The sequence below is a fragment of the Salmo trutta genome, chromosome 4 (genome assembly GCF_901001165.1).
Source record: "Salmo trutta chromosome 4, fSalTru1.1, whole genome shotgun sequence".
Taxonomy (NCBI): Eukaryota; Metazoa; Chordata; class Actinopteri; order Salmoniformes; family Salmonidae; genus Salmo; species Salmo trutta.
In genome coordinates, this window is record NC_042960.1 from 33,069,832 (window position 1) to 33,091,957 (window position 22,126).

At 42.1% G+C, this 22,126-nt stretch overlaps 1 protein-coding gene across 2 annotated transcripts in view; it reads left to right on the forward strand.

The window, feature by feature from the left end:
- The window catches only part of LOC115192252 (collagen alpha-1(XXIV) chain), a 183,011-nt gene that overhangs the window by 111,793 nt on the left and 49,092 nt on the right, over positions 1 to 22,126 (forward strand). For both annotated transcript variants that reach the window (XM_029750545.1, XM_029750544.1), the window contains exons 28-35: positions 5,284 to 5,337; positions 6,480 to 6,533; positions 14,271 to 14,324; positions 14,516 to 14,560; positions 16,466 to 16,510; positions 19,286 to 19,339; positions 20,213 to 20,266; positions 20,392 to 20,445. In XM_029750545.1, the coding sequence (XP_029606405.1) occupies positions 5,284 to 5,337; positions 6,480 to 6,533; positions 14,271 to 14,324; positions 14,516 to 14,560; positions 16,466 to 16,510; positions 19,286 to 19,339; positions 20,213 to 20,266; positions 20,392 to 20,445 (414 nt within the window). The remainder of the gene's footprint in view (positions 1 to 5,283; positions 5,338 to 6,479; positions 6,534 to 14,270; positions 14,325 to 14,515; positions 14,561 to 16,465; positions 16,511 to 19,285; positions 19,340 to 20,212; positions 20,267 to 20,391; positions 20,446 to 22,126) is intronic.

The following is a 22,126-nucleotide window of genomic DNA, read 5'->3' on the forward strand; positions in this document are numbered from 1 at the left end:
ATGTCTGTGAATGATGTAGTTGTGGTCCATCTCTGAGTAGGAATGCTATTTCATATCTTTGGCTTTCAGGCCTGAGTACCTGTCTTAGTGTTCCGTATACTGTCATTGAGTGATTCTTCACAAAACCAGGACACTGAAAAACATGATTTGTTGGATTTTCACTAAATTGAAACTATGGAATTGTCATTTGGGAGGAAGGATTGTTGACATACTTTTAATTACAAATGTCAAATATATGATGAATAATTAACCAAAGTTGGCATATTTATGACATTTTGGCTTTACCCAGGCCAATATAATTTTTAATCTGTAGGTGCTACAAAGCAAAAATGTCTGTCATTTGAAGGTTTACAGCTTGCTCTGTTGTATGAGTAGTATTTTGATTTCGATACAAAAATTATATATACAGTACCAGTCAAACCTTTGGATACACCTACTCATTCAAGTGTTTTTCTTTATTTTTACTCTTTTCTACATTGTAGAATAATAGTGAAGACATCAAAAATATGAAATGGCACATATGGAATCATGTAGTAACCAAAAAAGTGTTAAACAAATCAAAATATATTTAGCCACCCTTTGCCTTGGTGACAGCTTTGCACACTCTTGGCATTCTCTCAACCAGCTTAGTGAGGTAGTCACTTGGAATCCCTTTCAATTAACAGCCTTGTTAAAAATTAATTTGTGGAATTTATTTCCTTCTTAATGCATTTGAGCAAAGAGAAACGACAGTCCATCATTACTATAAAACATGAAGGTCAGTCAATCCATAAAATGTCATTAACTTTGAAAGTTTCTTCAAGTGCAGTTGCAAGAAACATCAAGCACTATAATGAAACTGGCTCTGATGAGGACCGCCACAGGAAAGGAAGACCCAGAGTTACCTCTGCTGCAGAGGATAATTCATTAGAGTTACCAGCCTCAGAAATTGCAGCCCAAATAAATGCTTCACTGCGTTCAAGTAACAGACACATCTCAACATCAACTGTTCAGAGGAGACTGCATGAATCAGGCCTTCATGGTCGAATTGCTGCAAAGAAACCACTACTAAGGACACCAATAAGAAGAAGAGACTTGCTTGAGCCAAGAAACATGGACATTAGACCAGTGAAATTCTGTCCTTTGGTCTGATGAGTCCAAATTTGAGATTTTTCGTTCCAACCGCCGTGTCTTTGTGAGACGCAGCGTAGGTAAACGGATTATCTCCACATGTGTGGTTTCCGCCGTGAAGCATGGAGGAGGAGGTGTGATTGTGTCGGGGTACTTTGCTGGTGAAACTGTCTGTGATTTATTTAGAATTCAAGGTACACTTAACCAGCATGGCTACCACAGCATTATACAGCGATACGCCATTACATCTGGTTTGCGCTTAGTGGGACTATCATTTGTTTTTCAACAGGACAATGACCCAACACACCTCCAGGCTGTGTAAAGGCTATTTGACCAAGAAGGAGATTGATAGAGTGCTGCATCAGATGACCTGGCCTCCACAATCACCTGACCTCAATCCAATTGAGATGGTTTGGGATGAGTTGGACCGCAGACTGAAGGGAAAGCAGCCAACAAGTGCTCAGCATATGTGGGAACTCCTTCAAGACTGTTGGAAAAGCATTCCAAGTGAAGCTGGTTGAAATAAAAAATGTTTAACCTTTATTTAACTAGGCAAGTCAGTTAAGAACATTCTTATTTACAATGACAGCCTACCCCGGACGACGCTGGGCCAATTGTGCACCGCAGTATGGGACTCCCAATCACGGCCGGATGTGATCCAGCCTGGATTCGAACCAGGGACCGTAATGACACCTCTTGCACAGAGATGCATTGCCTTAGAGTGTGCAAAGCTGTGTGCAAATCTGTAATCAATGCAAAGGGTGGCTACTTTGAGGAATCTAAAATTGAAAACATATTTAGATTTTTTTAACACTTTTTTTGGTTACTACATGATTCCACATGTGTTATTTCATAATTTTGATGTCTTCACTATTATTCAACAAAAATAAAGAAAAACCCTTGAATGAGTAGGTGTGTCCAAAATTTTGACTAGTACTGTATATATGAATATTGAAATATATGAACATAACTATTGAAAAAAATTACATTTTATTTGTCTAAGTTCTCAATATTAATGTTGAACATAATATACTATTTGAGCATATCAAAGTTCCAGAGTAGGTTCTCTGCTAGTTTTAAAGTTATGGCCCATTTTATACAGAGCAATTGGCATAGGAGGAAATGTAAACAATCACATGGCTCTCCTTTCACTTGTATCATTGCGCATCTTGCAAATTACTAGAATGCTCACAACTTGGATCATAAAAGAGATCCAACTGGAACGTTGATATTCCCCTAGAGTATATTATGTTCAACAATATATTAAACAATTTTCCAAATCAACAATAATTTATTTTCAATATTCATGTTTATATTTTTCAATTTTCATAAATGATTTTTTTTTATGAAATCAAAATACTACATATTACAAGGCAACCCGTAAAGCTTAATTTGACAAAAATTGTTGTTTTGTAGCACCTACAGATGAAACAAGATGGAGTCTTAATGGAGGCCTGAGTAAGGCCAAAATGTTACAAATATGCCAACTCTAATAAATGATTTCTCAATTATGCTTTTAAATACACATTTCAAATATATGTCAACAAGCCTTCCTCCAAAGGATCATTCCATTGATAAAATGTTCTGAAAATCCCCAAAAGCTTTGTATTTTTTTGTCCTGGTTTCGTGAGGAATCACTCAATTGGAGTCTCCAGGTTCTTAGTCAGTCCTGTATATTGTTAGTATGAATGCTGTGGGGGCTCTGTGAATGATCTTCTCTTCTGTAGCTCTGACCTGTAACTCTCTGTCTGTGAGTGCTCTCCGCTGTCTGTGACCTGTGTCTCTGTCTCCCTTTGGTTATGTCCTGTCTGTCTGTGATCGCTGTAGTGTAGCTGTGCTCTTTGAGTGTTGTACTGTTCTGTTGTGTATGTCTGGAAAAAGAGACAGAGAGAGGGGCTGGCCCATGTCATGTCCCTAGCTGGCCTACGGCCTGTGGTGGACAGATAGACAGACAGGTCCAGGTTTGTGGATATGATCCCCTTTCCTGTGCTCCCTGCCTGGCTGGCTGGCTCCCTGGCTGGCTGGCTGGCAGCAGCCCATTCTGTCCGTCGGATAAGTGATGGTGGCCCTGGCCAAATCTTCCTGTCCTGTAACACAGCCACACTTCAGAGGAGCAGAACCACAAAGTCAAGGGCTTCAGGAATAATTCAGTGTTGATGTCAACCTTCTTTTCTAACATTGTTTTGTTTGGAGAAGATGGGATAGAGTTTCTCTGTAAAGATTATCTTGCTGAGCTCAGCAATTTTCTGTTAGTTGACTGTTGCCATACTTCTGTACAACGTTGGACACACACTGCTCCCTGTACTAACCAGAAGTCGTGGTCCTGTTCTTTTCTCTTGTTGTGACGCTCTCTGGCCTTAGTTTGAGCTTAGTGCGCTGAAGGGGAGACGCTTCTCAATAAATCAAGGAAAAATGACATGGCCCCAGTCCACTAGAATTAACATCTTCCTTTGCATATGTATTTCTGCACATATAGTTGAAGTCGGAAGTTTACATACACCTAAGCCAAATACATTTAAACTCAGTTTTCCACAATTCCTGACATTTAATCCTAGTACAAATTCCCTGTCTTAGGTCAGTTAGGATCACCACTTTATTTTAAGAATGTGAAATCTCAGAATAATAGTAGAGAGAATGATTTATTTCAGCTTTTATTTATTTAATCACATTCCCAGTGGGTCAGAAGTTTACATAAACTCAATTAGTATTTGGTAGCATTGCCTTTAAATTGTTTAACCTGGGTCAAATGTTTTGGGTAGCCTTCCACAAGCTTCCCACAATAAGTTGGGTGAATTTTGACCCATTCCTCCGGACAGAGCTGGTGTAACTGAGTCAGGTTTGTAGGCCTCCTTGCTCATACACACTTTTTCAGTTCTGCCCACACATTTTCTATAGGATTGAGGTCAGGGCTTTGTGATGGCCACTCCAATACCTTGACTTTGTTGTCCTTTAGCCCTTTTGCCACAACTTTGGAAGTATGCTTGAGGTCATTGTCCATTTGGAAGACCTATTTGCGACCAAGCTTCAACTTCCTGACTGATGTCTTGAGATGTTGCTTCAATACATCCACATAATTTTCTTACCTCATGATGCCATCTATTTTGTGAAGTGCACCAGTCCCTCCTGCAGTAAAGCACCCCCACAACATGATGCTCCCACCCCCGTGCTTCACAGTTGGGATGGTGTTCTTCGGCTTGCAAGCCTCCCCCTTTTTCCTCCAAACATAACGATGGTCATTATGGCCAAACAGTTCTATTTTTGTTTCATCAGACCAGAGGACAATTCTCCAAAAAGTATGATATTTTTCCCCATGTGCAGTTGCAAACCGTAGTCTGGCTTTTTTTTTATAGCGGTTTTGGAGCAGTGGCTTCTTCCTTGCTGAGCAGCCTTTCAGGATATGTCGATATAGAACTCGTTTTACTGTGGATGTAGATAATTTTGTATCTGTTTTCTCCAGCATCTTCACAGGGTCCTTTGCTGTTTTTCTGGGATTGATTTGCACTTTTCACACAAAAGTACGTTCATCTCTTGGAGACAGAACGCGTCTCCTTCCTGAGCGGTATGACGGCTGCGTGGTCCCATGGTGTTTATACTTGTGTACTATTGCTTGTACAGATGAACATGGTACCTCCAGGTGTTTGGAAATTATTCCCAAGGATGAACCAGACTTGTGGAGGTCTACAAATTCTTTTCTGAGGTCTTGCCTGATTTCTTTTGATTTTCCCATGATGTCAAGCAAAGAGGCTCTGAGTTTGAAGGTAGGCCTTGAAATACATCCACAGGTACACCTCCAACTGACTCAAATGATGTCAATCAGCCTATCAGAAGATTCTAAAGCCATGACATCATTTTCTGGAATTTTCCAAGCAGTTTAAAGGCACAGTCAACTTAGTGTATGTAAACTTCTGACCCACTGGAATTGTGATACAGTGAATTATAAGTGGAATAATCTGTCTGTAAACAATTGTTGGAAAAATTACTTGTGTCATGCACAAAGTAGATGTCCTAACCGACTTGTCAAAACTATGGTTTGTTAACAAGAAATTTGTTGAGTGGTTGAAAAATGAGTTTTAATGACTCCAACTTAAGTGTATGTAAACTTCCGACTTCAACTGTACTTCACTTTTCTCTCTAATTGTCTGTCCTTTATTGTGTTTTCTCTTTTGGTCCAAGGGGTATCCAGGCTTACCAGGAGGTCCCGGTGCCTTCGGTCTGCAAGGCCCACTTGTAAGTGTTCATCAACTTCACTAGAACGTTTGGATGGTTTATTCTATCCTCCTCGTCCCCTCAGGCACTCTCTCTCTGTCTCTCTCTTTCTCTCTCTGTCTCTCTCTTTCTCTCTCTGTCTCTCTTTCTCTCTCTGTCTCTCTCTTTCTCTATCTCTCTCTCTTTCTCTCTGTCTCTCTCTTTCTCTGTCTTTTTCTCTTTCTCTATCTCTCTCTTTCTCTTTCTCTCTCTGTCTCTCTCTCTGTCTCTCTCTTTCTCTCTGTCTCTCTTTCTCTCTCTCTCTCTCTTTCTCTCTCTCTCTCTTTCTCTCTCTTTCTCTCTGGGTCTGTCTTCCTCCCTCCCTGTGAGTGCTCACTTGTGGGAGAAGAGTAGTTATATTTTCCTCCTCTCAGATGGGCTTGTGACACATATAAAAGATGAACTTAATTGAGTGAAGAGATGAAATACATTGACTCCCCTGATTCCTATTTAATGTCTGGTCTAAGCTATCGTAAACACTTTAATTGCGGGATTAATATGAATACTTTAATCGAGTGGGAAGATTTGTCATGATTTATATTTTACCTTCTCCTTGATTTGCACTATTAACACTTAACATTTAACTGAGTAATTCAATATCAATTAGCCTCTTTCCCACATTAAAGTCTGGCCTTCCGTAAAGACAGTTCTTCACTAGACTGATTGTTAAACAGCACTGAATAGCAGCTTATTTCCTCTTGCTCATTTGGACTGTCTGTAGGCGACCGGGTAGGGTTGATAGATTTTATATACAGTAGATAGACAATGCTCATTTAGCCTCATTTAGTCAGTATAAACACTCTGAATTAATACAACATCCTCTGCAGCATCCACATCCATAGCTGGACGATCAGATCACACACCGTGTGATCAAGAACAGGTGGAATGTAGATGATCTTCTGCTCCATTTCAAACAGAAACAGTCTGAATTTCTATGTAATTGATTGGATAACGTCTCACCTGTGACCGTGCAACTGAATTAAACGGTCATGAATTCTCTTGAAGACATTCAATAACAATCTCTCTCTCTCCAACCCTCCCCATCTCTCTCTCTCTCTTGCCCTCTCTCTCTCTCTGTCCACTCTCCCCCTGCCTCCCTCTTTCCATCCCTCTCTACGTCCCAGGGTCCTCAGGGGCAGAGGGGTACACCAGGGGTCCCTGGGTCAAAGGGCAGAAGGGTAAGAGAGCTCTGTTTTTGCCGCCATCCACTCTGTTACCCCCCTCTGTTCAGTTCTACCTGATGAGTCATCCGTAACGATGTGAGCTATGATGGACAACTGGAGCCTAACCGTGATTTAACCATAAACCCTAACCCTGAGTTTCCTTCATCAAACACCAGTGTAACGTTTCACCCCAGAACAGTTCATCTGAAGATGAGAGGTGAGGGTGATTAAACAGCGTGTGTTTATTCTTCACTGGGACTATGATCACATTATTAGATGCTGACAATTGTTTTACGAGCACCGTAAAGAAGTGAGTCAGAGATTACAGGGCTCAGGCGTTAATGTCGAGCTGGTGAGACATCTTGTGGCCTGAAAGGAGTATGGCACTTACAGTACACTGACACAGTACTGTACATAGCAACCATGGACTTGACATATTTGACATGATCAAAGCTAATGGAATCTTATGATCTGTTGTGTGAGACTGCATAAGATAGCCTGTCTTTCAGCAGTAGTATCACTGTTGTTAACTCTAAATCAGTTGACTGAGGGCTTTTCACTATACTGTAACCCTATGTAGGCAGGTACTTCTACAGAAGATTACTGTGTCTGTACTAGTCTGTGGGTAGATATTTATTAAAGTGCGATGTTGTAGATGTCTCCCTTGTAGATTCCTACATTTACTGTAAATCCTTTCACAAGTGATGGATGGTTTAGACCAGCGTTTCCCAAACCTGGTCCTTCAGTACCCCCAACATTACACACTTTTGTTGTAGCCCTGGACAAACACACCTCATTCAGCTCAATGAGGGCTTGATGATTAGTTGTCAAGTTGAATCAGGTGTGCTTGTCCAGGGTTACAATAAAAATGTATACTGTTGGAGTACTAGAGGACCAGGATTTGGTAATCACTGGTTTAGACTACTGTGTCGAGGGTGTGAGGTGACTGGGCACTCTGCGTCAGTGACTAGGTAGTAGAGTAAGTGCCTCTGCCCGTCCGTGGTGCCAGTGTGCCAACCAGGTGGGTGGTGCCAGGGGCCAGTCCAGTCGGTGCCATGGCCAGTCGGTTGCAGTGTTCCATCCAAATGTGCATTTATATCAGCAGACAGAAGTAAAGAGGACATGCTAACGAGAGACGCAGAGTGCCCAGTCACCACGCACTCACTTTCACTGTGGTCCGCTAGCACTCTCCCTTCATTTTTTATCCCTCAGTCTTTCCTGCTCTCTCATCGTCTCCTTCTCCTGTCTCACCTGAAGCACACAAACAAGATATATTCATTCCATACCCAGCTAACATGACCCCATTGGCACCATGTGGGCATTCGGAGAGCAAGGTGGGCATGGGCAGGCTTCCATTAAATAGTACCCGCAAAACACCACTCTCAACGTCAACAGTGAAGAGGCGACTCCGGGAGGCTGGCCTTCTAGCCAGAGTTCCTCTGTCCAGTGTCTGTGTTCTTTTGCCCATCTTAATCTTTTATTTTTATTGGCCAGTCTGAGATATGGCTTTTTCTTTGCAACTCTGCCAAGAAGGCCAGCATCCCGGAGTTGATGAGACTGGTGTTTTGCGGGTACTATTTAATGAAGCTGCCAGTTGAGGACTTGTGAGGCGTCTGTTTCTTAAACTAGACACTCTAATGTACTTGTCCTCTTGCTCAGTTGTGCACCGGGGCCTCCCACTCTTTCTATTCTGGTTAGAGCCAGTTTGCGCTGTTCTGTGAAGGGAGTAGTACACAGCGTTGTACGAGATCTTTAGTTTCTTGGCAATTTCTCACATGGAATAGCCTTAATTTCTCAGAACAAGAATAGACTGATGAGTTTCAGAAGAAAGTTTCTGGCCATTTTGAGCCTGTAATCGAACCCACAAATGCTGATGCTCCAGATACTCAACTAGTCCAAAGAAGGGCAGTTTTATTGCTTCTTTAATCAGGACAACAGTTTTCATCTGTGCTAACATAATTGCAAAAGGGTTTTCTAATGATCAATTAGCCTTTTAAAATGATAAACTTGGATTAGTTTACACAACGTGCCATTGGCACACAGGAGTGATGGTTGCTGTTAATGGGCCTCTGTACGCCTATGTAGATATTCCATGAAAAAATCTTCCGTTTCCAGCTACAATAGTAATTTACAACATTAGCAATGTCTACACTGTATTTCTGATCAATTTTATGTTATTTTAATGGACCAAAAAAATAGCTTTTCTTTCAAAAACAAGGACATTTCTAAGTGAACGGAAACTTTTGAACAGTAGTGTATATTTGTATGTTTCATTTTTAAATGAATATTTCTCAAAACAACAGATTAAACGTATTTAGGCCAAGAGATCCGTGGAATAAGTTTAGAGGGTGTAATAAAATACAATACAATACAATGTAATATTATTAATCTACAATTTATGTTCTTAACAAAGGGCAACATGGCCTTGGGAAGCTCACAGGAATATTGGTATGCACAGTGCTCCACCAATTATACATTTTTCAATTTAATAATTATTGTGATCCCCAATGATTATATATTTTTTACATAGATGCACTGTAATTTAAAGCTAGAATCATTAGTTGCTACGTGCATTTTTTACCTATTGATTATTGAAGAATATAATTTATAAATGCCTCAGGAGCTTAGTTTAACTGTTGTACCCCATCAGAGCCCAAAATATAAGCTTGTTTTACTCAATGTAAACAATATAAATGTAAACAAACAGTGTATAGCCTCAAAACATTGGTAAAACTATAGTTTTTATATCAGTCCTTGCATCCATAGCTGTCTATGAATTTAAGAGTGGTTACAGATCTCCAGGCCCATTCCTCGGTTTTTACCAAAACAGAGGGGTGTGGAATTGCAGAACATTAGCTTGAAAACTGCTAAATGTTCTATCCGATGCCAAGAAGTGGGCCTTTAAAACGTTTGCTGTTTTAATCTCGCTCGCGTTATGAAGGGGTCCCTGATGAATTTCCTATTACAAAAGGGTTCCCGCTGCCAGAAAGTAAGAGAACCCGACAGCCCATACCAAGCCCAACACAGGCTAGTTTACAACAGCCCAACCCACACCACCCAGTTTGAGGCAGATTAAAATATTTGGGGTCATGGTTTGCATTTTAGATATTTAGCAGACACTCTTATCCAGATAGATTTACAGGAGCAATTAGGGTTAATTGCTTTGCTCAAGGGCACATCGACAGATTTTTCACCTAGTCAGCTTGGAGATTAAAACCAGCAGGCTTTCGGATACTGGCAAAACACTCTTAACCGCAACGCTGCCTGCTGCCAGTTCTTTTGTGCAACCTACTGAGAGTGTCGTTCCAGTTGAGTGTGACGTTGTGTGACGTTAAAATGTGTTATATTCTTGTACACTGCCAATTATTAAGTATTTTTTTAAAAGAGTTAAATAAGTGCATATGAGATATGAGAACCGTAGCCCTTTGCGCTCAAACCCGTATACGAGTCGAAAATGGCAGATTTGGGCACTGATAAACACCTAAATTGGAACGTAGTGGCTTTACAATAACATGCTATACATGACGTCAGAGCTGTGGCTCGGCGCTTCACAGTGCTGTATGGTTTTGTCTGACAGCTGTACTGAACTTGAGCACCTTACCGCGACCAGAAGTTGCCCAATCCCTCCCACTAATTGGGCAAGTTTAGCAAATGTTTTGTTGTCAGACTGATGCAAATGCTGTAAATGAAGAGGACTCGATGTATTTTGAAAGATGAGATGTAGAGGATTATAATAAATACCGTCATACAAGCAAGCCAAACACCCATGAGTCCAAATGTGCATATATGCATCAAATTAAATTGTAATAAATACATTATAGATAAATCAATTCCTATTAAATAAGGTTCATCTGCTCAATGTGGGAAGCCTAAATGGGGCAAATATTTTAGCCTGCATTTGGCCCACATGCTGGGAAATGAAGGGCTTATTTCAGGCAAAGTGAGGGCTGCCCTCACCAGATATGGGCTGACCACACTGGGCAAATGCCTTGGGGGCTAACGTGGAGCGGATGAACAAAAGAGTTTACATGGGGCAAATATTTTGCCCACATTGTGCGAATGTGAGCATGTTAGTTTGGTACAAACATTCCTACATAGGCTATGATTCCCACAAATGTTTCTCTGCTGACACACACTCAAAACACATGACACACACACACATCCCATTGACTGTATGCTCAGTGTTTTCTATAAACCACACTGGCGTTGCCATGCGGTTGGTAGCATTTCTTGTTTTGTTAAGCCATACTATAGTTCTCCTCAATCACCCTTCATAAACAGACATGGCTAATAGACATATCTGATCTTTCCGCTGAATCACAACACACGCTACATCTAGAACACTACAGAACTTCTAGAACCAGAACACTAGAGTGTTTCGTGTTTTGTTAAGCCATACTATAGTTCTCCTCAATCACCCTTCATAAACAGACATGGCTAATAGACATATTTGATCTTTCCGCTGAATCACAACACACGCTACATCTAGAACACTACAGAACTTCTAGAACCAGAACACTAGAGTGTTTCGTTACAGTAAATGAGGAAAGTGTAGTGTTGGCAATGATTTGATTGCCCTCTCGGTATTTTGGGAACATCTGTTCTGATATAAACATACATGACTGTATACTCCAGTGTTTATCGCTCGTGTACTATGGGCTAAAGTACTGTACAGCAGCAAAGCGATACAGCTCAGGTCGTTGCCAGTCTACGCCGCCACCTGGCCAATCTCACAGTTGTTATCTTAACCCTACTTATGGCCTTCTCTTATGGTTCACCCTCCGAGCTATAAAGACATAACGTCTGGGGGATACAATGTGGCACACTTGAATTTGGCCTAGATCAGGAAGAATCGTATTCCTACAATGCATTATGTCACAGTGTACGATAGGACAAAGAGAAAGTGCATTCTAGGAATAGTATGTGACCCAGTAGGCTGGGAACATACAGAGGATCTCTGTATGTTCCTAGACTACAGGTAACTGCCAAAATAAAGGAAACGCCAACAGGAATATTTTACTTTCACCCCTCATATCTCTTTCTCTCTGATTTATTATCCCTAAGAGCAATTAAGTCTGGGAAGATGGCACGCTTGGTCTCAGGACTGTATTTTTTATTGCTCCGTTTGATGATCTTACATAACTATACAAGATATTACCTGCAGTCAAATAGTAGATATGACCCAGTAGTAACTACATGTAACTGCCAAAATAAAGGAAGCCACCAACATAAAGTGTCTTAATAGGGCGTTAGGGCACCACGAGACGCCAGAACAGCTTCAATGCGCCTTGGCATAGATTCTACAAGTGTCTGGAACTCTATTGGAGGGTTACGGCACCATTTTCCATGAGAAATTCCATCATTTGGTGTTTTGTTGATGGTGGTGGAAAACGCTGTCTCAGGCCCAGCTCCAGAATCTCCCATAAGTATTAAATTGGGTTGAGATCTGATGACTGAGACACACACACACACACACACACACACACACACACAAAACCCTTTAGCTCCTTTGAGACCCCTCTTTCAAAGTCACTGAGATCTCTTCTTCGAGCCATGGTAGCCACAATAATGGGCAACTGGGCATTTTATACTTGATCCTAAGCATGGTGGGATGTTAATTGCTTAATTAACTCAGGAACCACACCTGTGTGGGTGAAGTATAAAATACTGTATCCCTCCAGAGCCACCCCTAGCCTTTTGAGGGCCATAAGCAAGATTTGGTTGGTGGGCCACCCCACCTCACAGGCAAAACATTTTAGTGGACCTCGTCTTGCTGCTATTCTATACATTTTGCCATGGGGCGGAGGGAAAATCTTATAATTGTGTAACTTATTTCATGCAATTCTACACATTTTGCAATGACTTATGCCATGCTAATATGATATCTGAGTGAGCGTGACTAACATAATCAATGGGAGCCCCCTGGTGGTCAGGGCACGTGCCCTTTGTGCCCGCTCGGTAATTTGCCCATTATTGCTAAATTTAGATAGCTGGCTAGATTAATTTACCAATATAAAGAATTGTATCAGACATGGGCTAATTGACTGACTGTCAGTGACTGACAAAACATTTAGAAACTGCACCTAGTGTATTCTACTATTCTAACGCTCAAAAGTCAGTTGAGACCGCAACCGAGTTCCTAAAAAACTGGTCATGGGGCCCCTAGGGGCCGGAGGCCCTAAGCAACCACTTATGTCGCTTATGCCAAGGCCAGCCCTGTAAGCGTTTCCTTTATTTTGTCAGTTAACTGCATATGTGGACTATGAACTACAGTAGTACTATAAACTATTACCTGCAGACAGACAACAATAGCTAGGGGCCAATAGGTCAGTGTGACGCATAATCCTTTACCTCTTGACCTGTGTCTTTGACCTGTGTCTTTCAGTTGTCCTCATTGACCTCACAATGTGTAATGTCGCTCGGCTATCTCTGGCTTTGATATCTCACTTGGCTCACTCAATTGACCAATTCAAGTAGGGGTTGAATTTGAGTAAGATTTAGTATTAAAGATAAGTGTGTGTGAACTTCAACAGAGGCGTCTGTGCTAAGCCATATAACTGACTGGGCGAGGCTTTTGCAATAGTGCTTGTTAACTAACCTGAATGAGCCATTCACCAAACTGTTGCCTACAGCTTTAGGATCAAGTAAAAAAAAAGTTGCAATTTCCAATTCAGCTAATTCAATTTATCCTTGCATTTCTCTCTTTTGATTTGGCCTGACTAGCGGTGGCTCTGCTATCATTTTGCTTGGCCTTGACAGCCAGGTGGACATCTGGCCATGTACGATGGAGACCCATATATTATATCCACTCACTCACATAGCTGTGTTGAATAGTTTTATGAGTAAGAAAACACATATTTTGACTCTGTTTGACTTATTTTCCCGCTGTATCTTTGGCCCGAACCAAGGTAAATGTCGTGTGTAGCTTAGCAGAGTCCACTATACGCAGACAGAGCAGCACAGTCCAGTAAAGCACACACACACACTTCTTAAGACTGAATGTGGCTTTTTATGTATAAGTATTAAGGACAGAGTGGGAGAGAGAGAGAGAGAGAGATGGGGTTGCTGGAAATCCCTACCTGTGAGGCAGGAGAGGAATGTTAGAACCTCAGGGAGTGACACAAAGAGGAACAGACACAACAGTCCAACCAGACAGGACAGGAAGAGCACAGCATCAAAGCAGCCTGGAGGGGTCTTATTTAAAGATGGCTCCATCCTCTATCTGGGCCTGCAGAGAGGGATTGGTGCTTGGGAGGGGGGGGGGGGGGGGAGGGGTTAGGTAATTACTCCCAGGTTGTGGATATTAAGTGATCCGTCTGGTTTTGTCTGTCTCTATGGAATTCCATGTGTTTAAAGAAAAGCTAAAAGGCCTGCACCCTACACTGCTCCCATATGCTGCTCTCAACACCAATGCCCCTATGTATTTGATACTCCCTTTGCTCTTGCCTCCACCCCATTATTTTATTGAGACATTCTAGAGGATTTGGTTAAACCCATATCCCATATTGTACACTACTAAGTAGTTGTGAGTGTGTGTGTGTGAGTGTGTTGCCTGTATTTACGAGTGCCGTTGTGTGATGTGATTGTTGAGTGGTTTGTAAACAGAGTTGGTTACAGAGAGGACTAAGCTGTTTCTGTGTCATAGAGACCCGGACACACACACACACACACACACGCACACGCACACGCACACGCACACGCACACGCACACACACACAGACATGGCTAAGCAGCTGTGTTTCCGTGTCATAGGGGCCGAGGGGTGCAGAGGGTCCACTTGGGGAACCAGGGCCTGAGGGCACCAAGGTAAACACTCTTTTAAACATATTCTCACCCTCCGAAGAATAACATAATGTATGTCCTCATTTAACCTACCTGAAAACCCTGTTCTGTGCACTTTGACCTGATTAAAAGTATCTTATTGCTACCTCACTGAGATGTCTCTCTTTCTTTCTATCGCTCTCTCTCCCTTTCTATCTCTTTCTCTCTCTCTGCAGGGAGAGCAGGGTGGAGGTGGAAAGAAAGGGGAGCCTGGGTTCATTGTGAGTACTCTGCATTATTTTGGGGGTCACCTGACTTGAAGGAGTGAAGTGTTTACTTTCTGCCACACTTTCTTGTCCCCAAGACCTAGCACAGGCCTCAAGAACGTGTCTGATTTTTATTTAACATCAGCAATGTGTACACAACGTGTGTGTGTTTGTGTGTGTGTGAGTTTGTTCCTGTGTGTCACTGAGCATGTTTCTAAAAATTACTGACCACTAAAAATAATTGAATCTCAACAGCAAGTCCTTTCTGGTTCACCTGACTAATGACAGGCCAGAATGAGGCAGGGTTACTTCCTGTCACCCCTGCCCCCAAAATCATTCTACAGAACAGACCCCACTGTTAAAGGAAAAATTCACCCAAAACCACTCATTCCTTTAATTTACAGTGTTAAATAACACTAAAGAACAATATTTTTTTGTGAACAAATGTTTCATTTTGGCGTTATAATAAGGTTGGTAGCAACATGGAAAATTGTTGTGGAAATCGGTTGCAGCTCAAGTCGACCACAAAATCCACAATGCAATGGTCTCTCTATGGGCCGGCTGGTTAGCAAACATTTACTACACACAATAATACCAAAGACAATATCAGCATGTAACGTAGCTAGTTAGCTGTAAAATCAACTAAACACTATACATTTAGAAGTCTACAATCTCACTATGTTCAACCTGCAGATTGATGTGCCTCACAGAGTGGAGTCTGACATTCGCAACGGCAGATATACTTTTGAGCAGATGGGAAACGTTGCCCATGCTACTGTAAGTCAATGGGCTGCGCGGTGCATTCTGGGCGATTCTGGGACAAGGAGCTCTATCCTTCAAGGAGTAAATGGGAGTGTATTGGGCTCTAGGTCAAAAAACATTAGCACGAATTTCGTTAACAATAAGTACAGCATTACAAATATTTTCCAAGATAATTAACCATGCGATGCACACTGGAGTAAAGAGGCAGACAAATAGGAAAAATGTGCTAGACCCTCCGTTAAATTACACATTTCTCAAGGTAGGAATATCGCAAAAATATGATCAATGGCTCATTTGTGTTGGAGCCATTGAAAAGAACTCCAATACATTAAACATATGTTATTCCTACATTTGAATAAAAAAGTTACCCTTGGGACGCTATGAGCTAAGGTTCAAAGTGCCGTTAAGATCTGTGTGGGAGATCATTAGACTTTAAAGTTTTTATTTGCGGAGTGTGCCATTCTTCTGAAGGCTATATCAAGTTATAGTCAAATAAACAACCTCTTCCAGCTCACAGTGGCGAAACCTGAGCTAAAGAGGAGGTAAAATAGCCCTGCTCTGTATTTTGAAAGTAATCACTGATTCTCTTTTTGTTTTGGGGGGGTTGAAAAACATAAAACACCTATCCCCTGGCTTTATATTTTCTAGTGTCATTGTCTCCAATTAGGTTGGGGCGATTTCATTAAAACACATCCTGTATATTGGGTAGAGCCATTGGCTAAAACAGCAGACCCAAAGGTCGGATGGAGAGTCAGGGGAGGTACTTGGATGAATCTAGATGAGTGTAATGGTTTCCTAACATAACGGACCAGTGCACTTGCAACATCTCTGACTCTTTGATGTCCCTATGTCATAGTATTATGACCGCAAAAGGATACGTTTCTGTTGAAAGTTGGACAATAAAGCATCTCTTCTAATCTATCTTTGATATCTTCTGTGGCATTTTCTTGAACAGAGGACAGTTCAGTTAGGAGCAGTAATGTTAATAGGTGAACTATAGTACCTCCACTAAGTTGTGGACATCCTGGACAATGGAAGACATTCATAAGACTTACATAATACGAAGAGGTGCATTTAGTCCACTAGGGATGGTACTGGTACACTCATCATGCAATTATCGTCCCTGACCCATCTATTCCATACCTTTTCCTCTTGCAGGGGAAAGCTGGCGGTCCAGGGGAGAGAGGTCTACCAGGGAAACCTGTGAGTACCTTGCATTCACCTATAGTATCTCCGTTTCCTTTGACAGGTTTGATTGAAAGGTTCTATAAGGTAAAGATACCTACCACTGTGAACAACAACACCACAGCTACATGAGACATACTAAAAGTCCTGGCCCCATAAAGAATTTCCACTACAGCGTCCTACCTGTAATATAAGCCCTCATTAAAAAGGTGCACTAAAACAACAAGGTGTGTATAAAAGACACATTTGATTGACTAAAACAACCGAGAGTCAGAGGGATACATTTAAGTGTGTGCGTGTGTGTGTGTGTGCGTGCGCGTGCAGACACGTGACAGACTGTTCCATAGTGCCCAGACCTTGAGGTCTGTCTGGCTGCGGTGCGCTTCTACTCTCATGTGTCCCTGGCGGCGGTAAACGGAGACTGAGACGTTTTAATGTAGAAACGGTCTTTGCAACGAGGGGAAAGATCTGCGTTTGTGCTTAGTTAATGATGGATTGCAGAGTTGAAATATAATTGTTGAACTACATAGCAGTTCCCTACTGAAGGGAAATTAATTAAAGAAACACGCATACCAAAGTACTTCGTATTAACAGTGAGCTGCACATAAATGTTGGTGTTGGCTGCTGTCAGCCAAGTACACCCACCTTTCTCTCTGTGTCTTTCTTTATCTCTGTGTGGCCAGAAGTGATGATTGTCAATGTTGTGCTCCCGAGTGGCGCAGCGGTCTAACGCACTGCATCTCAGTGCTTGAGGCTTCACTACAGACATCCTGATTTGAATCCAGGCTGTATCACAAACCGGACGTGATTGGGAGTCCCCATAGGGCGGCGCACAATTGGCCCGGCGTCGTCCGGGTTTGGCCGGTGTAGGCCGTCATTGTAAAGAAGAATTTTGTTCTTAACTGACTTGCCTGGTTAAATAAATAATGCATAAAATAATAATGCCGAATAGAACCTGATGCATGCTCAATGAATCTTGAATCCATTCACAGATGCTTGGCCGGTTCATTTAGTTTGATAAATGACCTATTTTTCAGCTCTCTTAAGACACGCCTTGGTGTACGACTTGACAAGCGATGTTTGTAATTGTTTTTAACTGATGTGCCGCTGCGCGCAAACACACACTAGCAGCGACCTGTCCTGCTCGGTGTCCAAATGCCATAGTTTGTATAAAGCGAGGTCTATGAACACAGATCAGTTTGTGTGTTTCAGGGGGAATGGGTGTAGTTACCGTGGGTGTTAAAACAGGTCATTCTTCCTGAACGGTAAAACACACAATAATGCAACTGAAAAGCCCCACTGTCATGACATGGTGAGCCCACGAAGTCCCTATCCCCATGAACCATCTCTAATGTACATTGGTGTACAGAAGAGTGGAGTTTTAGGTTGGGGTGCGGGTTCCGTTGAGCAGAGTTTGATGCTCTTACAACAGAGACCCTCTAATCCTCAGTATTAAATTCTTTAAAACTACAAGGAAAGATTTTCCATCCAACAGTATGTTTACTCCAGTATCTGACAGTATGTCTACTGCCGTCAGGACTTAAGTTAACATAGATCTGACAGGCAGCGTGGAGGAGCTGTATATTCTCCCCAGTGACCTCTAGAGCCACAGTGCCATCTTGTGTTCAGTGTTGCAAAATACATATTTGAGGGACAGTGAGACTGCAAGTGTGGTACTGTACTGAAGTCATCTGCTCTGTCATACAGTATATCTCTCTCTATCAATCTTCACTAAAACTAAGCTGCGGTTGAATCAAATATTTATGAATTAGAGGATGGTTGCGTGCACTTTACGATAGCGACATTGACGAATGGCTTCCTTAACCTCCACCATGCTTAGATCAACAGGCTGGATGTTCTTTTCAGTCCTCTCTGACACATTTTAGGAACATTTGTGCAAAACAAAGCTTTGATTTACAGTTTTAATTAAATATATTCCCGTCTTATGTTGACTCTTGTGATTTACAATGTTTTCAGCAGTCTGTCTCTAAGAGTTCTGAAAACGACCATTCCTGTTTCTTTCTCTTTTTTTTATCTCTTTGTTTTGTGCTGTTGTACAGACATATTTCATTTGGTTATTATGTTATTTGGGGATTTTGAGTAATGCTTTACACTTACCGTTACAACAGGGGTTGTAAATAGTAGAACACGTAGAGGTCCCTTACTGGCACCTCATGTGAAAGAGTTACAGTACTACAGAGATAGTTATGTCATAGCCCCAACTTTAACATCCTGACTTTGCACTTCTATACTAAGTGGAAGTGGAATTTCTAACTCTGTTGTTCTGAATGATGTAGAATTTATTTCAGGGACAAAGGAATATGACACCGACGCTGAGGTGGCTAAGCTCTGTATATTTTGTCTCTAACATCGTGCAACTTTGTAACCACAGTGGGCAAGCGATGTGTGTAGAATATCACGCTGATCATAGATGAATTCAGCGACATAATATTTCAGATCAGATGTAATACCATTGACACACCACTGAAAGCCACAGTCACAAGCTTTTCCCCAGTTGTAACAGAAACTGTTGCCCAGTGTTTGTGTTCAGGATGCTATGGATCAGATTCAAGAGTCAAGTTTATTGGCTTGTCCCTTCCCAACTTCTCAACGGGGACTTCTCAATTCCTGGAATATTATAATTCCCCCCCCCCTTTTTTTCTGCATGACTTACTGGTTTGTATGTTTGCTTCTCTAGTCTGATCCGATCCATCGTTAGTCCCTCTGGTAGGCTCTGTGTGTTCATCCTGTAATGGGACTATATGTTGGTGACCTCTGACCTGTCTCTCTCAGGGGAAAGCTGGGATCCCTGGCAGCACTGGAGAGAGGGGAGCCCATGGTGAACCAGTGAGTATCAATCAGTCAATCAATCAGTCAATCATTCAATCGAACAGTTGTCACAGCGCTTTACAGTAACCCTGCCTAGAACCCTAAACACATTAGCTGCTTGCACACTAGAAGGAATAAACCTGAACTCCCTTACAACCTGATGAGGGACAAATCTGTGACATACTGTGACTGACTGTTCTGTGCGAAAAATGTCTGACTATCATTGTGAAGTGGACATTCATTAGTACAACGATTAAGCCTCTCTTTCTCCTGAGGCATATCCTGTCAGGGTAAAACATGTCAGGCCGTCGCTCTCAAATGGTTTGTTCACCCAGTTTAAACATTTAATCAGCTCTGGTATTACTCAACCCCCCCGTTAATCAGTTGTTCCAGGGTTCTGTGAAACACAATCAGGGAGGAGCCGGGTGATTTTCATGTGGCTGATGGGATGTGTGTGTGACTTATTTTTCCAGCCTTTGATACTGACTGTGCACGTGCTCAGACACACATTAGACACACACACACACACAAAGGCAAGGAAACACACATGCGTGCACGCACAACGACACACATAGACACACTTTACCCCCATATTAGCCCTCAAGAATAAGTCCCCAAATTTTCATATTTCATGGGAAACAGTGGAGAACCCCTCAAGAACATCAAGAATGTCAAACAAATATTTGCCTAAGTTAATTAATAACAACCCCCATATCCACCATGGTTTACGTTATGTTCAGATTATTTGACTAAGTTATTTCAATAACCCCCATATCCATGGATTATGTTATGTTCAGTTTTTGCCTTGCACTCAATCAAGCCATGATCCGCCACATTACATGACATCACAGTAACCCCTGAGACCCCTGATTGGCTGATTCTCTCCTCTAGGGGCCCAAAGGACCCACGGGGGACGTAGGACCTGATGGAGAGCAAGGACCTGAGGTAACTGTTGTTTAATTTAAAGACTGGTTTGCTGTGAATTTCACTATACATCTGGACACACTCGCTGGCTCTTTCTCACACACACACACACTTTTTGTCTTACTCCTCTTCTCTTTTCCACACAGGGTGCTCCTGGCGGAGAGGGGGAACCGGGTCCAGTTGGAGAACCTGGGATAAAGGTCAGTGTTCTGGAGAACTACTGATTGTGGATTTAAACCTCACAAAACAAAATGACAGCCAGACACATCCAAGGCCCATCCATCAGTCTTACTACAGCTCAGACTACAGCTTCTTAGATGTTACGTCTCTTATTTAGGGGAGTCTGAGCAATTCTTGACCTTTTCTGATTGACATTTTGGTTTACAACACGCTCTGTGAACGTCGCAGGGTCAAGTGCTTTATAGCGCCAGAAAGCCCCATCTGTCTGCCTTCCGCTACCACTCTGTCAGCGGAGCTGACTGAAGTGTCAGGTTTCACATACCATATTTGATTAAGGAGTGATGTGTCACATTTTTTGGCTTAACCAGACAAATAATCAATTTACTCTCCCTCTGAGCGACGGGGCCCAGCCTAGGAGACGGCATATTAAAGGGGACAGTCTAGCAATTTCAGCAATCGTGTAGTGACCGGAGGTTCGGGTCTTTTTACAGAATCTGATCTTTTCAACTCGTTCAGTCAAAAGAACAAATCTTTCGTTCATTTGAGTCAGTAATACCCAGAGTACGCAGGGCCCCCTACCAGCGAACGATGAACTAAAAACTCGAAACAATCACAATACTGCCATCTTGTTCACCATAGGGGGCTTATTGGAGCGGTCATTTGTGACTGAGACTTATAAAAGTCTGCTTCAAACAATGTACATTCGTGATTGCTAGGCATACAAATACAATCATTTATTGACACCTTTGAAACGAGGTCTGGTTGCAGCCACAACCGGACTAGATTGTGAATGACTCTTGGTGGAATGCAATTGCCTGACTGCCGCCCGTTCAGGGAGATTATTTAGCACCGTATTGTTTGCGAGCTGCACCACCACCCTCTGTAAGGACCGACACTGGAGTAGAGAAGCAGGTACGGGGAGTCAAACATTTAATCGGAACAGACAAGGAACAAGACAGGCACAGCGTCAGCACACGGGTATACAAGGACATATGACAATCGATGCTGAAGCGGGAAACAGAGCGGTGGAACAGACAGATATAAGGGAGGTAATGACAGAGGTGACTGAGTCCAGGTGAGTCCAATAATCACTGATGCGGGGGAAGACGGGTGTGCGTAATGATGGTGGCGGGAGTGCGTAATGCTGGGGAGCCTGGCGCCCTCGAGCGATTTGTTTTCTCGAGTTCAAGTGTTGAGCAGAGGAAGGCTGTGTATGTTTTGGTTCTTCAAAGCTGTGTCCATAACATTCAATAATCAATTAATTACATTCATTCATTCTTGCACCATGTGATCAATTATCTTTTATCCTATTATCCTAAAGATGTGTTTTTCTGCTTGCAGCATGATCTTTTTTTTCTATGCGTATATGATAGACAGTTGGTGGTCGGAGCACGTCTCCAGAGCCACATTGCGGCCAGCAGGTCAAACAAGACGGATTTAGAGCTCTCAACATGAAAAAATACTCAATAGATTTGGAGAATTGAAACACGTTCTCTGCGTCACAGAGAGATGAAATCACGCATGAAGTTGTAACGAGTCTGCAGATATTCAAATGGTGTCTCTGTGTTGCTCAGAGGAGGCTTGGCAGAAAGTACTATGTCGTTGGTTATATGAAATGTGCCCAAAATTGTAGTATCACTAAATAAAATTATATTTATTTTACAGTTATAAGGTGAAATCTTATAGTAAGTCATTTATAAT